Here is a 24,412-nt window from a genome sequence, read left to right as displayed (position 1 = left end):
GCTGAGAATGACAGGCAGGGGAGCGAGGGCAGCCGCAGGCGGGCGGCGGGGCTCTGAGTACAGCTGCCAAAAGCTGTCAGGATCTCGCCAGCTCATCCCCTAAATGAAGATCTTCCATTATGGTCTTTCTCTGTGGCTAGAGACTTTACCAAACCCACTACGTGCTTTTCCAGAAGCCCTGAACAGAAGTTGCTGTTTGTAGGGATGAAAAGGATGGCAGAGATTTTCCCTTTTGTGCCTTCAGCATTCAAGGGCATCTTAGCCGTGTCACACCCACACGCCCTGACCTGGAAAGCTTCCCCAGTGCTATTGGACAGCCCCACCCTTTCTCTTTTCCCTCATCTCCCCTGATCTCCCCAAACTCCCTTTTCTCAAAGTACAAATTGAAGTGAGCTATAACATTCCCCCATATCCTGCTCCCATTTTGGCTTACCCTGTTTTGCCTGATAGGGCAAAGCCCTCCTCCTCCTTTTTAATAACAAGCAGAATGCTGTCAACTACAAACCTTTCCATGTTGCCAAGAGCCATGGGATTAGTTTATAAACCACTCTGTCGAAAAATAAATATTAAAAAAAGCGGTTTGTGTTGATATAGCATTAGAAATATATATTACTATTTATGTCATAATCCAAGGCAGTAGTAGTTGGCTCCCAGTGTGCAGTTTCCTTTTAAACTTATGATATAGGCACAGGACTTTTGAGTTGAAAAGAAAAGCCTAAGGAAAGGCCCCCAGAATACCCACCCTACATGGTGTGCAGGGAGTGTTAGTGGGGCACCCCCTAGCAGCCTAGCAGGGTGAACCCAGACCTCACATACCCATAGAAAGAAATATCTTGTCCCAAAACATTTATTCATTAAGCTGTGTTTATCCTGCCTCCCCTACTCACCCTGCAGACTAAGCTACTACACAAGTAGTCCTATTTTTAATAGGAACATTCATAAATAAATTAGCCCCAGGGGAGGCCAGGAAGAGGTTACATCTGCAGTTATAGATGGAACAGCTCCACAAGGCCAGGATGATATTATTTACTGCTTGATTCTGTATTTCTGCTTACTGCTTTGAAATGCACAAAAGTCACAACAACTTCGGCACTGAGGGTGGCTTGTTTTGCAGCTGGAAATCCCGATTTAAAATAGCGTCAGTACAAGTCCTGCATTTTGCTGGAAAATGGGTACTTGGTTGAGCCTTTTTCTTCCCTGGGTGCCCCAAGGAGGTAATGCATGTGCTGATGATAAACCCAACAGGTGCCAGGGTTGGTGGGTTCTGGAGCCAGTTGGCTTTGTGCCGGCAGCGCACAGTGGCTATATTGTGTCTCTAGGTTTTTGTGTGCTTCCGTGTCCTTGTGAGGGATGGTATAACCCAGTTGAAATACATACTTAAACTCCTGAGGGATTAAGTGTGTTTCCTTTGCTTTACAGTTCAGAATTTTACAGTTTCTTTGTTTGGGGGTTCTCAGATTGCTTAATGATTTTTTTCCTTCCAGTTTTGCCCAGATGTGTATAATAGCAGTATTTGAACCTTACTAGGTTTGCCAATTTTATTACTCAACATATGGTATATCCTTTTATTTTTGTCTAGTATATCATTCTTCTGCTGAGAAATCCCTTGGTACAGGCTTTTTCCTTACTATTCTTCAATGGTTCTGTTTGTGACTTGTCTGTACTCCAAAATTCAGCTTTTTGCTAGTTATTCAAGGAGACAAAATGTCAGATGTTTTGCTTCTGTCTGAAAAGTGTTGTTTAAGCTGTCACTTGCTAGAAGTACCACAGTCAATTATTGTTAAAAGAGCCCTTTTTCCCACCTCCCTGGGAAGCTTTCTGACACAGGAGAAGCACCAGGAGAAGACCTGAGATGATGTGGGTGCTGCAGTGCTGCATCAACCCGGGAGCACGGGTTGCATCCCAAGCCCACGAGTGGCTCCTCTTTGGGTCTGCTATTGGCTGTGCTGGAGAGCCCAAACTTCCTAGTGAGGAGGAGGAGCCCACATGGATCTGCTCAGCAAAGGCTGCTGGTGTTTGATGCACTGTCAGCCCCAGCCTGGATTCTTGCAGAGGTTTGGGAAATCAGTGTTTATTTCCACTTCTAAAGCATTCCCAAACCCAGACTCTTACCTGTTCTTCTCTTGGCCGTATGGGGAGGTTGGAAATGCGACTGACATGGGCAAGTTGGTTTCCCATGGTACAAAGATACATTCATTGCTCCAAGCGTTATATCTGTACTTATGAGCACATTATAGTCCATCCAAATCCCTGCATCTGTGGCTCATCCTTACATATTTATTCTGTATTTATAGTCACCAGCATTTGCAGAGAATGTGAGCAGGGATTGTTTTCCTAGTAGGCTTGGGAGCAGATTCTTTTGCAGTTTACATCTCTATAACTCAATTAAATGGCATTAGGATATTCTTACATCAGCTGAGTTCTCCGCCTGGAGTCAAAGTATAATTCTTAATAATGAGTTTTTAAAAAAAATTTATTAGTGTTTTCTTCTGAGCAGTTCCTTACGCTTTTCTTCCTTTGTAGCAAAGTCTGTGTGTAAGAGGCTTCAGACTATTTATTTTGAGAGTCAGAGACTCAGAATAATTTGTAGTCTGCTGAAACTATCCGCAATATCCTATTTGCATAACTCTTGTATAAGCTTCCCAATTCAGTTGTAAAGGCACAGATCACTTGAATTCTGTAATTTGTTTCCTGTGCAATAGGAATAACATGTGGCTTTCTCTTAACAATTTATTAATGTTTGTATCTGAGTTTGAAAATTATAAATTGCTGTCTGGTGCTAATTGCTAATTGCCAGTAATAACAATAATAATAATAATAGCAACTGCTCAGGTAATCTTCCATACAATGAGAAATAAAACTTATTTCCTTAAATCATGCCTTATAATCACAGTGGAATGGTATACGCCTTTTGAGAAAAGGAATAAAATTCTGCAACTACCAAATACATCAGTCATGTATTAGACAGGAAGACCCAGTTAGAAAAATTCTTTTCTTTTCAATTTCTTTAAAGAACAGGCAGAATAAGTTGTGTTTTGTCATTAAATGATGTATTTTTCAAAGCACTAATAATATCTGGCCTTCCCTTGTCTAGAACTCAGCTGTTGACGTCCCAATAAATCCAGTTATTTGGAAGCTGACGCCCAAACCACTGAGCTGTCAGCATAATTAATTCCTAACCTTTCACCATGATTAGGTTGGCTGAGTTTTTGGTTGCTGTACTGGGGTTATCCCATTGGTGATATCTGCTGGGATGTCTGCTGGCTCTTTCTGCAGTTATTCTCACAGCAGACACTCAGGGTTAGGTTTTTTGCCAGACTTTTCTTTCCTACAGGCATTTAAATTAATAACTGTGAATGAGAGTGAGTACTGGAAATGAGGTGAGCCATAGAAACAAGTGATGGGGAGCTGAACAGCTCCTTTTTTTAGCCATATTTCAGGGCAATGTGTTGTTGAGACAGACAACTGGAGTCCAGAGTGTATTTTAAAATCAACTAGGGTTTTCACAAAGGCACCAAGCTGGGGCAGTGTGAGTGTGAAATATGGAGTTTGTAGGAGTGATAAGTAAGAAGGATCAGGATCAGCCGTTTCCTTCACTAAAACCTTGCATTGAAATTTCTTCCTAAGCTTCTTTCCCAACGTTCCTGCCATCCTGAGAAGTTTTGTTTTGCCATTAGAAAGACACCCAGCATGTATTGCAGTTGTACCAGGCGCTGTGCTGCTGGAGCTGGGCAGAGCTGCTGGCACCTCATGCTGCTCCCACCAGGAATTCCTCGGCATCTCCAGTGTGTCTGGGCTGAGGGTGGGATTGAACCCACTGTTACAACTGAAGAGCATGGCATGAATAGCACACAGGATACATTTTTGCTCTGATAATAAGATTTAAAAATCCTTTAATATGTGTTTTGTTTTAATGTGTTACTTGGAAGTCCTCCTGCCCAGCTCTGTGAGTGGGGGAGGTTTTTCTAGCTCAGATTCTTGGGAAGGCTCATCTTCAGGTGCTGGTACAAGTGGCAGCAAAACCTTAGGTAATCCCACAGCTCCTTGCTCTCTATTGCCACTCAACTTGTGCTTTAAATTACTTAATAAAAACAAAAAACAAACAAAAAAAAAACCCTCAAAATTAGCTCTTAAAACTTTATCTATTCAGAAGTGCTTCTATTTAGTATAATTATACATCTCATACTATTATATTTGTAATTAGCAGTATTAGAGGCTGCATTTGGTGAGGAGACCTATTTTGGGTTTCAGTTGTCTGAATTTGGGGGGTTTGTGTATTTGTGCCTAAATTACAGCCTATATGAGTGATGGTAGTGCTACACTCTCCTAGGAGACATTAAATTCCCATCTGGATGTTGGTTGGTAGGACGTGATTTGTCTCTGATAAACTGTTCAAGGCCAGGCTGGGTGGAGCTCTGGGCAACCTGGGCTAGTGGAAGGTGTCCCTGCCCATGGCGGGGGTTGGCATGGGATGATTTTTAAGTTTCCTTCTAACCCAAACCATTCTGGGATTATACAATTACTAATAATGCTTAGATCTCCTGTGCCCTGTGGCAAGTCCAGAAGGGTTGCTTTCCTCTCCTCAATATACGTTTGGATGAGGGTTTTTTCTAGTGCTGAGGGTTTATTTAACTTTTTACATATTTCATTGTGATGACTGACTTACTGTTAACTTGTATAATTTGTAAAAACTTCTGAAGAATATCCAAGAAGATCATCCTTTCTTCACAACTTCATTTTTATGGTGGGACAGCATGCTGGGAGCCTGGAGTAATCCTGACCAACACTGTCCCTATCTCTTCTGATTTTACAGCAGATATTGTGAAGTGTTCAGTGGATTTCTATTTCCCCAAATCCAGCTTGCCTTCTGATTTTCAGTAAATCTCACAGCCACTGCAGTCCCCCAACAGTTGCTCAGTAATGGACATTTATGGGAACATTCTCAAAAAAAGCAGAAAACTTGCAAGGTCCTGGAAGTGCCTTTGGATTTTGCCATAATTCAGTGAGCCATTAGCAGCTTTCTTTTTATTTACTGTTACCACCCTATATACAAATACTTGTGTGGCTGTGCATTAAAATACATGTCTTTCCAAACAACGACCAACCAGGAAAATAATTGAGAGCTATATAGTTTAATGAAACTTTTGAGCTTGGGAGGCATGAGGATTTTTTCCAGCCACAGGCAGAATCAGTTTAATGCACTGGGGTAATTTAGATTAAGAGGTGATGCTTGGCCTCAATGAGTTCTGCATTTAAATAGGTAAGTGTGGGAATGAAAAAATAAGAAACATGAAATTACTTCTACAGGATCACTCTGTGGGTATTAACACGTGACCTCAGTTAAAAGCCAGGTTTTTGCTTTTTGGTTCAGTGTTTTATCTACTCTCAGATCAAGCCTGAAGGTTTCTCAGGCAGAAGGAACAGAAAAGGAAGAAAAATCTCTTAGGGCATGACTGTGCAGTAGTGCAAAAAAGGAAATGCAATCTTGACTCAAGCAAGGCATTTCTATGGAGGCTGGGAACCATTAATGCCATTAGCAGATAGCCATTTGTAAAACTGCACTATTCTGGTCTCCCATATACAAGAAAAATTAACTCAGATGGGGACAGTTGCTGAAAAGTACTTGCTGGGATGTGGGAGGGAACAAGGAGACAGACTTAGGAGAGGTGGCTGAAAGAGCTCAGGTTGTGTGGCCTGGCAGGACAAAAGCTGCTGTGGATCTGATTGCTCTATAAATATATCCAGGGGTAAGTACCAGGAGGAAAAGGACCTTGCTGTGGATGGAGAGTAGTGTTGGCAAAAGAATTAGTGGGTTGAAATTAGCTGTGTGTAAATTTAAGCTGGAAATGGGATGTAGGTTTCCAGTTATCATAAACTTCTCTAGCGATTTATGAACCAGTGATCCCTTCTGTATCTCGTAGTTCCCTGTGTTCCAGAGACAGCACAGCCCCAGCCCCTTCTTTAGCACTTTGTTCACCCTCTCTTTGTTCAGCCTCCACAAGGTTGAGTAACCTGCTCAAGCTTTACACCCAGCTGTTTAAAACAAAAAATTCCAATAAAAGTGTAGCTTATCGTCTTGAATTTAAAGCATGAAAGTTGTTTAATAGGTCCATTATTTGCCTGTTTATTCCTCTAATGAGGACTCACTCATTTGGAAATCTAGTTTCTGGTGATTTTTTTCCCTGTGAGTGGTCCTGGACAAATGTGACATATTTGCATCATGCAGAGCAATAGCTCTTCCAAACAGCTAAAATGTCATGTTTGTTCAGTCCAAAGGGCTGATGCACCTGCCAGGACCAAGAGAACTAACCAGATAAAAATTGGGAGCTTGGGGAAGCTTCCCTTGGGCCCCTTTGTTATGCTTGAGGTTTTGGGGTTTGCACATCTTCCGGATCATCCCAGCTGCTGTGTGTGAGGAGCCCTGCTCCCTGGCACAGCTCGGAGCTGCCGTCTCGTCCATCCCCAGGGAAGCCCTGGTGCCTCCTCTGCAGGCGCCAAGGCTGCTGCTTGCAGAGACCCAAGTGATTGATGGTGCCACCTAATTTTAAATTGCAACTGAAGCCTTATTAGTCTGTGATTGCTAATCAGAATGAAAGTTGGTTTTTGTTGGGTTTTATTACTCATTCCACTTTGTCCATATTAGTTACAGACATAATGTGATTTCTGCTTTGCTTTGCTGATGCATGGCATTCCCAAGGGATCCCCTTCACTGAATTCTAGATTTCTCTTTACAGCTTGACAAGTTGCTGTTACAGCTATAGAATGCTTTTTAATACTTTATAGCTCTCAATGCAAAGAAACTTTATGTTGTTTTCATAGGTGAGGGTGACATAAATGTTTAAGTGCCTCCTGTTACTTGATATTTAAATATGAAAGCATCCGCTGGAAAAATAGTATGAGCTTGGTGTAATCAGCACTGGGGTAGCCCTGCTAATCTTTTCATTTGGTCTAGACATCAAGGATGCTTTGTACCAGTCTGGCTGTAGCCTGATAATCCAAGACCTTCTGGACTAAATGTTTTGGTACTCTTTATGAAGGGAAAAACTCCTCCATACAATCCCTTAGGTTTGCGTGCTCCTCAGGGTGATAAATGCCTGTTTGATTAGTTCATGGAAAAGTTATTTGGATGAACCTGACCATGGAGGCAGCTTGGGTCTGTGTTAGTGCCTTGATGTCTGGGAGGGCAGCAGCCCCTGGGAGTCAAGACAAGGGTGCTGCTTCTGCTTCTCATGGCTCTTTGAACTCAGATAATTCTGTCTAAACAGCATTTCCATGTTACTTAGAAAATACTTTTGTAATTAGTTACATTCCTAAAGAGATCCACAGTTCCTGGCAATTGTTTGGAAGTGACAAATTGGTTTCCTTGCTCTTTTCTTCTCTTTCTGTTGTTAAGTAGCAACAATTCTTCTTGTTACCTATTTCAAACCAACTTAAAGATTCTAAATAAACACCAGAATAATTGCCAACGGTCTGTTTACCAAAACCTATCCACATACTTACTTCTCATGTATCACAGTCCAGTTTTAATTTGTAATATGGTTTATGTCAGACCTCTTCATCTTTAGTTAAGGACTGGGTGGGAGGGCAGCAGCTGGAACCCCCTTCACCTGTAAGATGCATTGAGAAAGTCATTCAGGGTCAAAACAAAGAAATTCTGTCTCAACAGTGGCCAAAACTGAATGCCTGAGGAGGAGTATCAGAACATAAATGAGGTCTTGTGTTTTTGGTGAGTATTTTAGTTCGTTGCATGGAAAAATTTAGATTTTATCAAGCCTGGAAGAATTCCAGTACTGTCAAAAGAAAACTCGCTGTCTGAATAAAACCACTGTCTGGTCTGGCACAGTGCTGGGAAGAGCTGGTGTGGCTCCTCCTTGGGGAAGTGGTGCTGATGTGAGTGCTGGGGTGGGTGAAACATGATGTGCCTGAGCTCGCCTTTGCTGGGGCTGGAGCAGCTCCCGGTGTGCCCGTGCCAGTTGCGCTGACCTGCCCCTGCCAGTTTGTACTGAGATAAAACCCAAGTCCCCTGCAATCTGATGCTACCCTAGAAATAGGTGAGTGTGACGTTCAGGAAGTACAAGCTGGGAATGCAGTGGAATTACTTTTTGTCCTCTGGATAGGAAGGCTAAGCCTGGTTGTGGCGTTTCTGCAAATCTGTCAGCATGGACTATGTTCAGTGTGGAAATCCAGGCGAGGAATTTGGAACCTCACGGGGGTGAGGCGAGCTGCATTGCCAATTTTGCTGATTCATACCTGGCTTGATTTTGTGCTGCTGTCCTGTAGTACCATGGCTTGGTGATGGTGGAAATACCAGTGTTCTGTGTTCAGAGAGTTTCAGGGAAGGTGCAGATATACATCTGCACTCCTGGTCCCACTTGCCTTTTTTCCTCTCCCAAAAGGATATCTTCTCTAAAATGCAGATCATAATCTACTTATTTGTGGGGAGGAAAGACAAGAGGATACAGCAAAATTAAATAATGGTGGTTTTTTTTGTCTTTGCCTTATTTTGAACAGTCAAGCAGGAGAAACAGCCCTTCTAACATATATTTATATAGAGGTGGTGAGGCCCTGGCACATGTTTCCCAGAGAGGCTGTGGACTTCCCAGCCCTGGAAGAGTCCAAGGCCGGGTTGGTTGAGGCTTGGAGCAGCCTTGTCTAGAGATAGATGTCCCTGGTCATGGTAGTGTGTTGGAACAAGGTGGGCTTTAAGGTTCTTTCCAAACCATGCTATGAATCTACAATTCTGTATCTGTAAATATGGTTTGTTTTGCAGTCTATAACTTCTTGGAGGAACATTATCTTTCTTTAATCAAAGGCTATATTTGCTAAGAACTGATTGGTGCCAGGCAATGGGATGGTTGACTAAGGTGAGATTTGACTGAAGTACTGTGGAATGAGAGGAGAAACACCTCAAGCAAGGGCACGAGGCTTGACTAGGTCTTTCTGTGGCATCTCAGTATCTGCAGGTCATCCTGCCTCTTCCTCTCCTCTTTCTCTCCTCTCCTCTCCTTTCCTTTTCTTCTCTCTTATCAGATTTCAGTGCCAGATTATCTCCCTGCCAGCTTTTAGAAACTCAGTTTAGTTGTCAGCAGCTTGTCTGCTAATAGGCACAACTGTTCTCCGTCAGGGCTGTCTGAGCAAAGCATCTAGAAATGTGCAAATTCAGAAGAAATATCGCTGGTGAAACCCAACAGAGAAAACCTGTGCAGGTTTGGAGAGGAAGCTGCCAAGCTCTAAATATTTATATACTAAATGCATATGCTAGTGTGTAAATGAAGTGCTTGTAAAGCCTATGAGCAATCTTCCAAACCTGCCTTGGGTATGGTTTAGTTTAGAAAATATATTTTAAACCTTCATTTGTATGAGCATATGTTTAGACAGACACTGCCAAGGAGTATGACAGTGGCGGGTGCCCAGTGTTCCCCTAGGACAAGACACATGGTGCAAAGTTCCTTTTTCCTCATGGCAATTCTTATTTTTCTAGTTGCTGGTCCTGGGACCAGCAATTGTGATTTCTGATTGTTTTTCAAAACTGGAATTTTTTACATAGTGAAACTGAGTTTACCTCAACTTTTTAGAAAAGTGCCTAAGGATACAGCTAATAAAAAAATTGCATACTAAATACACAATTCTGTCAGTTATTTTCATTATTTGTTCAGTGTTTAAATGACTTGTAAAATGCACTTAGATGTCTTTCTAATTTTAATACTTCAATTAAATAAGTAGTGGGCTTAGCATTACCTTCTGCAGCAGTTTTGGTAATATAAATATCTGTGCCCAGATATTTATAATTTTCAATTATTATTGTAATTTTTTCCCCCAGTATAACATACAGATATAGTAACCATGTGCTTTGATCATTTTATTTCATGCTTCCTCGATAAATCTTAGTTCATAAGGAGCATTACTGAATGTTTCAATTCATTTCACCACTTCATATTTAGTGATTATCATGTAAAAGCATCTTGGGACTTGTCTACACAGGAATTACAACGTAATTAAATGGGGGGGATGCATTTAAGGACTTGCCTACATAGGGAAATTCACTTAAACTTTAATATGATGCGAATTTTTAAGCATATTGGTTTTTTTCTTGGGATGTATATTATGGGTATTCTTCTTTTGGAGTAAGAATTTCTTGTTACAACCTTGTTTTTGAATTGCAAAGTTAGTGTTTCTCACACACTTTCCTCACTGAAGAACTTGAAATCTGGTGAAAAGTAGATGTTTCACTGTGTACTTGTGGTTGTAGAAGTATGGCAATATTTATTTGAGTTTCAGTTTGTAATGTTGGGGTTTTTTTTTAATTTTGAGTTTCCATTAGAGCAAACAATTTGATTTTGCAGTTCTTTTTTCAGAGGACCTAATAGCTTTTTATGTTTTGATTTTTGTAAATTTTCCTTTTTCATAGGTGCATATATGTGTTGGGTAGCACCACATATGGATCTGATCTTGGGGATAAGCAAATTAAATTCTTTGTTTTATCTTTGTTTTCTTCTTCTTACACAGAATGTCAGGATGGTTTGGGTTGGAATGCACCATAAAGCTCATCCAGTTTTACCACTTGCCCTGGTAGGGGGCATCTCCCACTATCCCAGGTTGCTCCAAGCCCTGTCCAACCTGGCCTTGGACACTTTCAGGGATGGGGCAGCTGCACCTTCTGTGGGCAGCCTGTGCCAGGGCCTCCTCACCTCACAGGGAAGGATTATTTCCTAATATCCCAGGTGAGCCTGTCTTCTGGCAGTGGGAAGCCATTTCTCCTTGTCCTGTCACTCCATGTCCTTGGATGAAGTCCCTGTCTTTCTTTATGCATGTATCCTTACTTGCCTAAATAAGATTTTGATCCAGGATGAGATACTATAATGCACTTCCATTGCCACAAAAAGATTTTTCATGATTCTGGGTTTAGTTTCATGGAAAGTGAACACAATGTCCAAAACTCCCATGGTGCAGTCTGGCTTTAATGCCTTGCACTGAGTGCCTCAGTCAAGTGTCCTGCTGAATCCAGATTTTTTTCCTTTTTTTCCTTGTGATTGAGCAAAGCACTAGTCCCAACCATTCAGCTTTAGCAAGACCTGTGTAGTCAAAGCTTGCACATCCCTGTGGTGGCACCAACAGGAAGGAGTTGGAAATGCTCCCCCCAGAAGCTCTCGGATGGATGGATACTGGTACCCGGGGGAAATCAGGCCACTGAGGTGCAAGATTGGTTGGTTTTTTTCCCCCCAGTAGGTACTCAGAAAACTTCATATTGGGCTAACACTTAGCAAACAAAGGTGACATTTGAGGCACCTGGAAGACAAACCTGACAAGAGTGGCATTTCCGTGTCAATATTGAAAACTGCTGGGAGTTCACTGCTCTGGTAATATCCATGGCATGAGCTGCAGGAGCTTGAGCCCTTTGGCTGGGCAGGGAGTTCCTGCTTTAATAACCCTTTTCTTGTGTGCAGTTTTGGACACTTGCTTTGATGTGGAAAAGTGCTGTTGTAACAGCACTTGTTAGCAAGAAGCTGCAGGACTGAAGGGAACAAAAGCTACCCCGGTTCATGTGGAAAGCACTAATTTACTCCAACATATTGATGCTCATGCAATGCTTATAACAAGTCTTGCTTATATGTCATTATGTTTCTTATTATGCTTATATTTTAAGAATGGCCTTCTAAGATAGAGAGAGTTATCCTATTTTGTCCATATCTTTGACTGCTTTTTGGCAAAAATCTTCCTGTTGCCAGGAGTCAGATTAAAATTAATGATGTTTAAACTTGTAAGGCTTTTGAAAGGATCACTGGCACAAAATAAATAAATTTATGCAAGTGAATAGGTCATTATACCTTAAAAAGAGGGGAAGTAATTTGATTTGGTGTCTTAATTGGTTTCCAAGCTAAAATTAATAGTGTGTGGAATCCCTCTTAGTAACATGACTCAGAAGTATTTATTTTTCAACTCCTCTTTTCAGATTGATGGCTGTGTTATCTTAGCATTTGAGAGATGCAGGCAGTACTGGAATGACAAACATTTCTCGACAGCTTTAGAAAGATGGATGGTGTGATGACCCTGCAGCAGCTTTGGGTGTTTGTGCTTTCCAGTGGGTCATTGTGAAACTCTTGCTTCACTTTCATTCTTAATGAGGGGGAAAGGAAAGGTGAGACCTAATTATGGGTTTGAGATGTCTTTTGTAATCTGACTTCTCAGTGTACAGGTTTGTCATCCAGCCCTCAACAAAAGAGCATAGTGATGGTCATCCCCAGTTCATGGTCCCAGTTGGTGCATTTTGCTTTTAGAAAAGAAGATGGTTACTGGATTTTACTGCAAAGCTGGTGCTAAGTGGTTAGCTGCACCTTGAATATTTGTCATTGTATTGTTATGGCATTGTTACTTTATTTGGCAGTTCTACACATTCTGCATAAGATCATGTTTTAACAAAGAAAAATCCCTTACCCAAACTAACCTATTATAGGCAAAATCCTTAGGCTTGACCAGAATCTTTATATCTCTTCCATGTCTTATGATCTGCAGAGTTGCGATAGCCTTAGATGGAGAGAGAATGCCTTGAAAATACAACATATGTGGTCTGCCACATCAAATATCTGTGCTATTAATAAGAAAAAAAATACATTATTAATATATTTATAGCTTTCTGGTAAGTTCTATCCAGATGGAAGAGAGTGATTTCTTTTAATTTGCTTTATTGCCAAGATTTAAAACTAAATGAGACCATTGTCATACAAATGAAATTACAGCATTGCACTCATCAGTGTGCCTGTGATAATCTCCCCTAACAATTAAAACTCTTCAGTGTATTAGAACCTGGGCTCCTTTTGGCTCTGGGAGCACACAGTGGAGGGAAGCAATGAGGCTGTTCTGCAGGTGCAGGGTAAGTCCTGAAATGTCCCTCAGGGTTCCTTTGCTTTCTTTTTAGAACAGAGAGCCAATCAGATGTAGAGCAACAGGAGAATGTTGGGTTTAAATTTTGTTGTAAACTCTATCCTTTAGACTTGATAGATTCCTTAAGTGTGCTGTATATAAAAATATGACTTGAAGTTCTCCTTGATATCATCTCCTAATATTTAGAAGTAGTAATTACTAAAGGAATTATATTATTAGTAGGTTTGAGTTGTGGGTAAGTGGAGCAGGTCAGCTCTGTGACATTAGGACAGTGTTGGCATGCTGCATTGCTCAGGCACATCAGTAAAGTGCCTATGCCACTTCACACCCTGGTTCACATTTTAACTTTTTTGCTGCTTCTGTTGCAGCATTCCTTCATTTCATCCATTGTGGGTTTTGGGGCTTTGAGGTTTTTAATATTTTGGCCAGAAGGAGCTGTAGATTTTAATTTTGCTAAATATGGCCAGGCCAAAGCAAATTCTCTTTCACAGATGCCAGGAACTTCAAGTATAAAAATTAACTTATTTCTGAAACTAAAAATATTTTGCACAAGCAGTTTATATGTTTACACCTACTGAAATAACCTCTGCCTCCCCAAAAGCAGAGGTTATTGCTGCTGTGTGTGCAATGCTTCTTTTGTCTGTCTTGTAGGAAGAAAAGCCTCACTAATAGGATATGTCAGCCATGAGCAGTAAAAACCAACACATCTCTGTGTGATATAAGAGAGCAGTTTATGGATTAATATTCAGGTTCCTGACAGGAAGCACATTGTGATGGATTAGTATTCTTATCATTCGAGTGACAATTTTTAAAAAGCTGATTAAAATGACCTGGATCTGGGACACATGGGTTGGAGCCAGGAGATGTGTGGAAGTGATTTAAATCTTCCTACTTCCCTGCTCTAATCTCCTGGGCAAGAGCAGAGCACAGCATGGCTGCTTGATTTTATATCTCTGTAATAGTCACAGGGGACTGAAAGCAGCTGATCCTGATGATCTGGAGCGCTCTTGAGTGATCTGCTCCTTCTACATCTGCCCTGCCTAAATCCAGTAGCTCAGGATCCTGCTGTAGCTACTAGCAGAAATAAAGTCTTCGCAGCTCCTGCCTCTGTTCTCACTCCTCTGGAGGAGATTTGTATCTCCTGGTTGACTCAGGGTCTCCTGCTTGACTTAAGGACTGCATTGAGCAGCAGAACTACTTCCCCAAGAGTTCCTCAGTAACAACTTTATTCCACCACAGGAATTTGTCTAAGTCATCTTCAGTATCAGATTTTATCTGCAGTGTTGCTCAGAGCAGCTGCACTATGTCCAGAGGACCTGGCCCTGGTGTATTTTAGGACATATAGTAACTTAAACCAGATATTGACCTTGTGCAATTCCTATCTTCAGCAAAGAGATAGCTATTTGAAGTTTTGTTTGTTTTTTAAATTATACGTTGCACTCGTGGCGTGCGGGAATTGTGACAAATATGATTTAATGCAAAGGAATCTCTTGAAGAAAATGTCTTTGCAAAGTGATTCAGGGCATATTTTGGTAAGGCATAAAGGTGGTATTTTTCTTTGACCCTAATAATGGTTCCTAAAGTACATAGTAATAAAATAGTTCTTGAAGAAAGCATGTTACAGATGTCACATGCTTCTGACATCTATTTAGTGATGATAATTCATCATTAAAAGCTTGCAGGGGTAGGGAACAGACGTGGGGTGATCAGAGCTCAGTTGTGGAAGTGTTCATGGGGAGGTGAAGTTTGCCTTTTTATTCCAGGGCAGCACAACACAGGTAAATGTTGCTTCACTGCCTTGTCTCCATGACCCTGGAAAGAAAGAACACTTTAATCCCTCAGTGGGAGGCACACCGTTGTGGTGCTGCTCCTCTCCTGGGGTACATGATGCACCAGCACAGCGGTGGGAGCTGCGTCACACCTTTAGCCTTTCCCTCCTCTTTTTGTGTCCAGGGTGACCTCACCCAGAGACATGGATCAAAAAATTGAAAAATCCAGAGGGAAATCAGCTGATTTTTGGCCAGATCAGGTCGTTCTATGGGTGCAGTCGCTTGGGCGAGCACAAGGGTAGGGCATGTGTTATTTATCTAGCTGAAACCCATTTTTTAGCAGTTTTCATTTTGAGTTGAAAAGGGAGAGCCCAACAGCAACAAAATCCGAAATGATGGGAAAATATTCAGTGCAGTGTGTCCTGCCCTTGGAAATTGTCTCCTTTGATCAAGAAGGCAATTGATGGGCAAGTGTCCTCCTGGAAGAGGTTCTCAAGAAAGGCTTGGAGAAAGGAGCTTTGTTTGTCGATGCATTAATTGTGTGCTAAGTAAAAAGGACTTGGTGGTGGTAAATGTATAATATTATTAGGCTTTAGCAGCTGGCCAGAAAGCAGTATTCCTTCCCATGGAGGTTATTTCTCCGATGTGGATCACATGAGGTGAAGCCTGTCTGTGGTATCCAGCTTTCATTTCCCCTGAAGCCATGGCTGACCTCCGTGAGGCCTTGGGAATACACTAGTTGAGTGGCTCACGAAGTCAGCAGTTTTCAAGGTGGAGCGGCTTACAAGGGCCTGCTTTTATTTTTATTATTTCCTTTTTGTTACGCTGTCTTCCTAGCAAAATGGGATTTTAATGAGAAGAGCCAGGCTCATCGGTGGTCATCTGACCTGCTTCTCATTTACTAAACCAGAAGATTCATATATTTTCTCCCATTACAAGCATTGGACATCAGGTGCATTGAAAAAATTAGGTTAAATGAGGTAGTTTTTCATGCATTGGTACTAGAAAACTTGGTTCAAAGATGAAGACAATTTTTTTTTGTGGAGTAAAGTAGATAAAGAATTTTAGTGTATTTTCTCCCATTTCAAGCATTGGGCATCAGGTGCATTGAAAAAATGAGGTAGTTTTTCATGCATTGGTACTAGAAAACTTGGTTCAAAGATGAAGACAATTTTTTTTTGTGGAGTAAAGTAGATAAAGAATTTTAGTACAAATGCCATGTTATTTTACGTAATTATTGTTAATTTCTAGCTCCTTGCGGCAGGCTTGGACACAGCAGGCCCAGGATCTTTCCTTCCATCCTCGCTGCTCTTCCTCAAGTGAGTGCTGCAAGCACATCCACAGCTGCAGAGCCTGTGGTTTATCCAGCTGTGCTTCCCTACTTACCAGCAGTGTATTTCAGGATGAGTCCTTCATCCTCCCCTCATCACTGTGACAAGCCCCGCAGATGCCGCAGCATTGGGAACACGTTGCTGTGACACTCCACTTTATCACAGCCGTGGGCTTTTCAAGCTCTTGTAATGCAACTTACGGTATCAGCAAAGGATGTTTGGCCAAAGTGCTGAGGAAGAGGCCCAAGCTGCAAGAGCTCAGTGACCACTTGTTTTGTTGGTCAGAGCCACTAAAAGGATTTGGATGAGCTGAAAACAAGCATGGAGCACTGTGCCAGGCATGCCAGCAGTTCCAGCCACTGTTGCTAGTTAAGGATACTGACATACTAAATGCCATGTAGAGCCTGAAATGCCCAATTCTGGGGATAGTGTCTCTGGGAATCCTTGGAAAGCCACACTTGTGAGTGGTAAAGAGAATAATAGCATCACCTCTTAAAAACAGAGCTGGCGTGACAGGTTGTTAGTCCAGTGGGTCAGATGGGTGCATGCCAGTGAGTCTGCCTTTTCCATCCTGAACAGTCTCTAAAGTCACAAGTATCAACATTTTCTTAGCAATTTCCTCCTGTTGTATTCACTGTACAGAGCAACAGGCTTTTAAATGTTGTCTAATAATAGGAATGTGTCTTTTGGGGGGGGGGGGGGAACCAAAACAAAAAAACCCAACTGTGTCAGATCCTTTATGTGGCAGACCTTTCCAGTTTTGTGGGACATGACAGTCTGGGGTTTAGATGCCCTCCTCTGTAAGTAACACTGTTCAGGCTTGCATTGATCTCATTTTTAATTAGAATCCTCTTTGAGATGGAAAATATCAGAGCAGATCTGTAGTAAGACTGGGAACTTCACTGCCAGAGGGTTTTCAGATACGGCCTTAAAAAAAATAATAAAAAAAAAAAAACAAAAAAAACCACCCCAAAAACAAAAACCTATTTCTAATCCTTAAAATATTTGCCTTGCTTTATTTTCATATCTTGAAGACAAACAGGTGCTGTGTGCCCTTTATGATTCTCAAATATACAATCTCCAAGCCAGCAGTCTCCAAAGCCTTCCCTTGTTTGTACAATTAGGGTGGGATTTTCGGAATCACTCAGTGTTGGTCTGTCTCTGCTCTCATTGAAGTCAAACTGCCATTGACTTCAGTGAGAATCGTGTTCGATCAGCACATGAGTGCTTTTGAAAATCCTTCTCTGCCCTTTTTTTTTTTTAGTGACATCTGTGTGCAATTGAGTAAAAAGACTTTTGTAATATGCTTTAATTATTCTTTGTCGTTTTCATATAAAAGTGATTGAAAAGAAACCAGAAGGAAACCTATAATAATCTTGACTTTGATCTTATTTACCATGAATTATATGTTATGTTTTTCTTCTTCATTTATGTAATTATATATTACTTTATGACAATGTAAGATAAATCACCGAAAACATGAGGAATAGAAATAATTAGGTAATAAGGAGAGGAAGAACAGTCTCAGAGGAAAGTACTTGATGCTTCGTGATCTGGTGGGTTTCCAGTGCTGCTTGAAGCTACTTTATTTTGGTTGCGTGAGAAAAGCAGGAGACTCCACGTGAAAGGCTAGTGCTGAAACCTGATTAATTTGGAGGCTGCGAGGAATGACTTTCTGGATGTCACCTTCCCAGGAAACTGCAGGTTATTGCCCAAGTATCCACAGCCTGCTCTGCCACTGTGCTTTCCACACGGTTTTGGTCCACCTGCTCCTCCTTGGTTCATGCATCTTTTTGGTTTCAGTGATGTTTCTGGTTAACTGTTTGCTCTTGGGCAATATCAGAGAAAACCAAAGAGAATCAGAGCTTTCTGTAGCTAAGGGGAATTGGGAGAACTGCAGAAACAGTTAATTCAACAAGATCAATTTTGCAAGACTTGCCCTGTACAGCCCAGCCTCACCTCTGGCTGTAGATATTCATTGAAGTGCTCTAGTGGGGCATCCAGCTGTAGTGGTTTTTATTTGTATCGTATTAATGTTTGCATGGGTCCACAGCAAGAGTTTTTAGCTGAGGAGGAGCTTTGGCCATCATCTATAGCTCATCTCCACCTCCCCAAACAGTACAAAGCAGGGGGGATTTTGGAGACCAGAAGGAGGAGGTGATGGCTTCACTCATTAGTGCTGAAAATTTACCTGAACTGCCCTTCTGGGAGGCTTTGCAGAGAATTATGTAGATCCAGAGGGCAATTCTGTTGGCAGAAAACACATGGAAGCCTCCTTGGATTCAGGGGTGGTTTTGCAATGGGAGGATCTCAGAGTTACCTTGAATTAGATTGTCTTCTAATGGCAGGGTTCCATTCCATCTTTGGACTGCTGGGATTATTGGTTCTGCTGTAAATACATGTTTAGCATCGGAGTAAAATGTTATGTCAGTACAGGCACACTGGTTGCCTGTTTCAGCTGCTGCTGTTTCCACCACATGTCACCGATTAGAGCTGGGCCAACAGCCAGGCTGGTCCTTGATGCACTCAAAATCCAGAGTAGTCTATGAAAGATGTTTATTAGCTGAAGTGTGGCAGATCTGTTTGATAAACTCTACAGCATATTGTTCCTCTTAGTGCACTCTGTTGGTGTTTTCATGTGAACAGGAGTAAAGGTGTTGGACTGTTGTGATTCAACAGATGTCATCTCTCCTACAGTACCATGGATGACAAATGCAGCATGTGCTCAGGGCTCCACTGGCCTAATCAACTGAAAATTGTCAGGCCACTGTCCTGGGAAACTAAATTGGTGGTCTTGGTGTTCAACGCCCAGAGGGTGTTGAGGCAAGGAACAGCCCTGGAGGCTCCCCAGGGAATGGTCACAGCCCAAGGCTGCCATAGCTCAAGGAGTGTTAGGACAACGATCTCAGGTACAGAGAAGGGTTCTTGGGATGTATGTGCAGAGGCAGCAGTTGGGCTTGATAATCGTTGTGGGTCCCTTCCCACTCAGGAGAGTCTGTGATTCTGTGAACTGATGGAAGGAGCAGAAGTTGCCTGCAGAGGCACTAGACGCACTGTCCTCTTTCTCTGTCAGTAGTCCTGAAAGTGCCAGCATCATGTAATCTGCAGCTGCAGGGTGTTGTTACAGAAATCTTGGCATGGTCTTAATAAAATTATTAGTCTGTGAGCCCTCCAGAAGGTCTGAGTGCTCAGCCACCCTCTGCAGGCACTGCTGGTTCCAAGAGGTAGCTTGAAATTAAGCAATTTTTAACATTTAGTGTATAAACAAAGTGGAAACTGGTGTGAAGAAGCTGACGGACAGAAAGGCCATGGGTGTAAACAGCTCTGAGCAGTAATGTGACAGCTATGCTAGGAATTATGATGCTTAAGATATAATTACTCTATATTAATGAGTTGAGATCTGCACAAAAACCATTATGAGCCTGCCAGAGAAATAAGCCACAAAGTACTGGCTAGCCTGATTTTTTTTAAATTTTTTTTTTGCCATCATCATGTTTTGAATGTTCATGCCTGCTGATTAAAATTTAGGTTAGGTTCTTGCGAGCTGTTGGAAAGTTTTGTCACTCAGGGCTTTTTAGATGCTGTAGATTTAACCCTCAGTCTGCCCTTTTGGTGGCCAGTTTCCCAGATAATGAGGGCAGATAATATTCGGCCATGTCCAGCTGAACTGATGCATTTGGACTTCCTGGGGAAAAGGCCTCTTGAGTGCTTCTAAAGTGTTTATTTATCTAGACTTCATCTTACTGAATTTACTGTTTGCTGAAACAGGCAGGACTCTGTTGGTCTGGCATGAGATAATGTTTGACTTTACTCTTTCATTCTTATGGAATGATATTTGAGATGTGTGGTTTTTTTTCATTTTTTCTAAAATATAAGGGGAAAATAATTTCAAATGGAAAGATAATTTTACTGAACATCTGGGAGCAAAATGGGGAAAGTTTGATAAATGACATCTTGCTGACATGGAATAGCAACTAGCTCAGTGAAGGAATCTAGAGCATTGCAAGTAAAAGGATTTTTTTAAGTTTAGTTCAGTTGGAAGTACAGCTCCATGCTGTATACATCTGCTTGGCAGTAACATATTATTCAAATTGTCAGATTTAAAAAAGCAAAAAAAAATCAGTCTGAAGTCATGTAGTAGTCTTAATTTCACAGGAGCAGCCGTGTCTGTGCAATAGACACAGACATTTTCTGACTACTTAAGTCAGCAGAGGAGATTCCTATTCAAAATTTATATTCTGTTCATAGGTTGATTGCTATATTAAATATATGGAAATATTTGATACACTAACCACGGCATTATCAGCTTATATTGGTAACCCAACTACATAAGTTTAAATTCTTTCAGGTGTTGACTATTCAACTGTTCTTCATTTTAGCCATTTTGTGTCTGAGGCACATTGTGTTTAAAACTTGCACATTATTTTTATTTTTTCCATTGCACACAGATTCCTTTATATATAAGCTTAAATAGTCAAATAAGCAAAAATCTATTTACCTGCACAATTTTAAACTGTAGGTAACTCAAGGCAGTCAGACCTTTGCGAGTAGAAATAAAACCTGTGACTTACAAAAAAAAGTAATTGTAGCCCAATATCTTCTGGAGAACAGACTTTAGCCCTATAGAGTTTTTTTCCCATGTATTGCTCTACCAGTCTGATGTTAAATGGGTTTTTTTCCCTCCATTTACCATAATTACCTCTGAAATATAACAATGAAACAAACCATGAGCAAAACACTGAGCTGTCAGAAGCAGTCACTGGTTTCAGGTCCAAATGGGGTGCTTTACTTGCTCTGAAGAAACTTGTGTTTGTATTCTATAGAGGTTCTTCGTGAGTTATCCAACACTTCCAGATTAGTGTTGAAGTTGAGAACATCTGACCTTTCCCTCCAGCATGAGGTGGTGGGCATGGACCTCTCAGTGCTTTCCTTCCAAACCAGTGTCTTCCCCAGCTCTGGTGGTTATTGGGATTGACCCTGACCATCCTCATCGGCCATAGCAAATAGTGCATGAGAAATTCTCTGTCAGCTGCCTAAAAATCACTGTAGGAGCTGCCCAGAGCTGTGCCATGGAGTTCAGGCAAAGCAGAAGGTTTGTGAACTGCCTGCCTGCCTCCCCTCCCTTGCTGCCTCCCTCCCTCCCTCGTAACTCTTGACTGAGCAGCCTGAGTGTGTTTCAGGAATATCTGTAATAAAATTGGAATGCAGAGATTTCCAGTTGTTTTAGAGTCATTATGTCAAGGTAATAGATGGGAAAGGTAGTTCCTGGAAACTCCATGTGCCTGAAAATGGAGCATCTTTCCCTTGATGTGCATCTGGAGGGTTCTGACAGGTTCCTGCTGCTCCCATGGTCTCTGTCCACTGGCATTCTCATGGGAGTGCTCAGTAAGTTGCAGGACCAGTAACATGGACTGTCAAAATGAAAATGTTTGTTAATTGAGTATTTTGTAACATAAAATGTTAAATCAACTTGCTGGAATATATTTTATCATGTATTCCTTTATCATATGATCACCTAAAATCTGTCTGCAGTTTGATTTTGAATTATGATTTATTATGGTACTTTTCCTGCATATCCACTATATTTGGGATCCTACCTCAAAACTTCAGATGTAAGACCAGTAAAAAATATTCTTTCTGTAAATACGTTCTACTCTTTCTGTAAGTAAATCTCTGCTTATTACTTGTATTATTGTTTTGCACACATAAACTGAATGGCTTTAGATTTGTCTGGATGGCAAAGTGCATTCAGTTTTTCCAGTAATATTCTTATAAAATAGATCCTGCAGAAGCCTGAAGGAATTCTGAGCAGGCAGATAGTGCTGCCTGAATTTTCCCATAGGTCATGTTTAAAGTCAAATTGGGTTGTGACATTAAATAATACTGTATGGTGTGTTCATTCCCTCCTGCTCCAACTCGAGGCTCAGAGCAGTTCCAGTAGCGTTTTACAAGAGATGATTGATTTTGTGGTGGTTTATATGTTCTGGCAAGGTAGGTGATCTTTGAAAAACCCTAGTATTTGTCTTTTAAAGACCAGAAGGTCTTCAAAGAATGTTTGCAAGGACGATTTGTATTAATATAGAATTGCAATCAGGAAGCTGGGGGGGCTCAGCCTGGAGAAAATGAATCTCAGGGGGGACCTTCTGGCTCTGCACAACTCCCTTACAGAAGGGTGCAGCCAGGTGGGGGTTTGGCTCTGCTCTCAGGGAACAGGGACAGGGTGAGAGGAAGCGGCCTCAGCTGGTGCCGCGGGAGGTTTCGTTTGGGCATTAGGGAAAATGTCTTCCTGGAAAGGCTTGTCCAGGAAAGGTGGTGGAGTCACCATACCTGGAAGTGTTCGGGAAACCTGTGGATGTGACACTTGAGAATGTGGTTTAGTGGTGAACAGCGTGGTAGTGCTGGTTGGACTGGATGATCCTAAAGATCTTTTCCAACCATAATGATTCCATGATTTCCATGTGTGTATGCAAATATAATTGTGTATGTCTAAAAGATGTGTCAGACCTGTTGAGAAAAGAACTTGGAATCAAAGTGTACTTCAAATAATGAGCTTTTGGGGTCTTGTGCAAACTATTTTTGTCCTCTGGGTGATTTTCTTTCTAAGGAGATGCCAAAAGCATCAATGCAGACTATGAGAGCTCCATAAAACCCATTTACCATTTTCGTTGTGTCCTTGAACCTTCAAAAGAAGAGACTGAAGCACCTGCAGATGCAGACAGGACATTCCATGCGTGGCATGTTTTCCGGTATCCTTTCATTCTGATTCTTCCTTTCTTTTTTTTTAATTACAGTTCTTTGAGGTTCCGTTTGACTCAAATATGAACAGGACTAAAAACAGACCACTGGTGCGAGGACAGATCAGGTAAGGCAATGCACACCTGCTCTGGCTGAGGAGGAGCAAACCTTTTATCTGTTTCCAAGTTTCTCTCCCTCTTCAGATGACGAAAAGCAGCACTTTGAGACAGAACACTTAAGAGAAATGCACCTCTCTGTTCCTTGCTATTTCTTCATGTTTATAACTTCCGTGTGAGCAGTTTGGGCACTCGCAGCTGTGAAATACTGAATTTCTCAATACAGTAGAATTTCCCTTCATGTTACATATTTCTTCATGTGTGATGACCCTGTGTATGGTGTGGCAACATGCAGTTCTGGTCCACTGAACTTTTGTTTTGTAATAATAAATATTAGCATTTTCCCATCTTAAGAACAAACACAAAAATGTGTGTTGCTTCTACATGTTTAGCTGGTTGAAAACTCATTGTAGCATCTTAGGAAATTAATTAAAAAATTATTATCATAAAGTTTATCGTCATCTACAAGTAAATTCCTCCCCCCACCAAAAAAAAAGTCTTTCATTAGCGTAGGAATTTTCTTTTTAAAAAAAGTCCTCTATTCCCTCTGTTTTCTGGATAATGTTTCAGTTCAATTTCTCAAAGGCTGTTTGGCAACTAAAAAAGCAAAGTGAAAAAGAACATCAATAAAAATCCTCTAACTTATTTGCAAACTGAAACTGAAGGCCCAGTTCATAAATGATTCAACAAACAATTTTAGTATTGCATTTCCATGATTTGTGCCAAAGAGTATTTATAACAAAATTACGTTTTCCCTTAGGCTTCTGTGAACAGTTGGTCCTATTTATTTCTGTGTTTTATCCATCACCTTCGGAGGACTGAAAAAAAACATGATAGATCAAATTACAAGAAAATTGAGACAAAATACTCAAGTGAACCTTGGGGGTAAATTTACTCTTGTGGTGAATAGTTAGAGTGCTTCAATAAACTTGTTCTGATTTGTTCTCAAAGGTGGTGCTAATTGCAGATTCCAGAGTTAATTTTACTTTAAAAAAATTTTAAGGACCACTGCAGCGAGGGCATCTTTTGGATATACAGTAAGTCAGGCTTAATTGTGTGGTTCAGGGGAGCTGCACTTCTTCCTCCCTTGCATGTGGTCCTTGGGCCCTGGGAGAAGGAACACTTATTAGGAAGAAAAATGACGGGGGATTTTCTTTTTATTATTATTGTTTTATTTTTATCATAGTCTGCTAACATGGCTTGCAGTGCTTCTGGAGTAAAAAATATAACTAGGAAACTTTCTGTCAACTTCTGATTCAGAGAGAGCAATTTATTTTATGTTTCCAGTGTCCTTAAGTGAGCTTCACTGTCATCTGAATGCAGCACAAATTGGCAAAACTGTATTTAATGGATTTTCTTACTTCCCCCCCTTTCATATTTGCTTTCACCACAAAATGGTAATATTGGGGACACTGGGCAGTCACTCATCAATCTATCTACCTGCCTGTCAACAGCTAATTTAAAGTTCTTTAGTGTCACTTCCCTTGAATAATGCTGCTCTTGCTCCCTGCAGACCATGGATTACGCAGACCTTGATTGGGGTTATTTCTTCTGTAGTGTGCCAGAGGAAAATAAACCAGTG

The 24,412-nt window shown here is 41.2% G+C and overlaps 1 protein-coding gene across 3 annotated transcripts in view; it reads left to right on the top strand.

Annotated features, from left to right (window-relative positions):
* The window catches only part of LOC121338283 (protoheme IX farnesyltransferase, mitochondrial), a 97,151-nt gene that overhangs the window by 41,182 nt on the left and 31,557 nt on the right, over positions 1-24,412 (top strand). For all 3 annotated transcript variants that reach the window (XM_041409119.1, XM_041409118.1, XM_041409117.1), the window contains exon 5: positions 22,771-22,841. In XM_041409119.1, the coding sequence (XP_041265053.1) occupies positions 22,771-22,841 (71 nt within the window). The remainder of the gene's footprint in view (positions 1-22,770; positions 22,842-24,412) is intronic.

The sequence above is a fragment of the Onychostruthus taczanowskii genome, unplaced genomic scaffold, assembly GCF_017590055.1.
Source record: "Onychostruthus taczanowskii isolate IOZ18803 unplaced genomic scaffold, ASM1759005v1 scaffold30, whole genome shotgun sequence".
Classification (NCBI taxonomy): domain Eukaryota; kingdom Metazoa; phylum Chordata; class Aves; order Passeriformes; family Passeridae; genus Onychostruthus; species Onychostruthus taczanowskii.
This window is presented reverse-complemented; position numbering and strand designations above follow the sequence as displayed.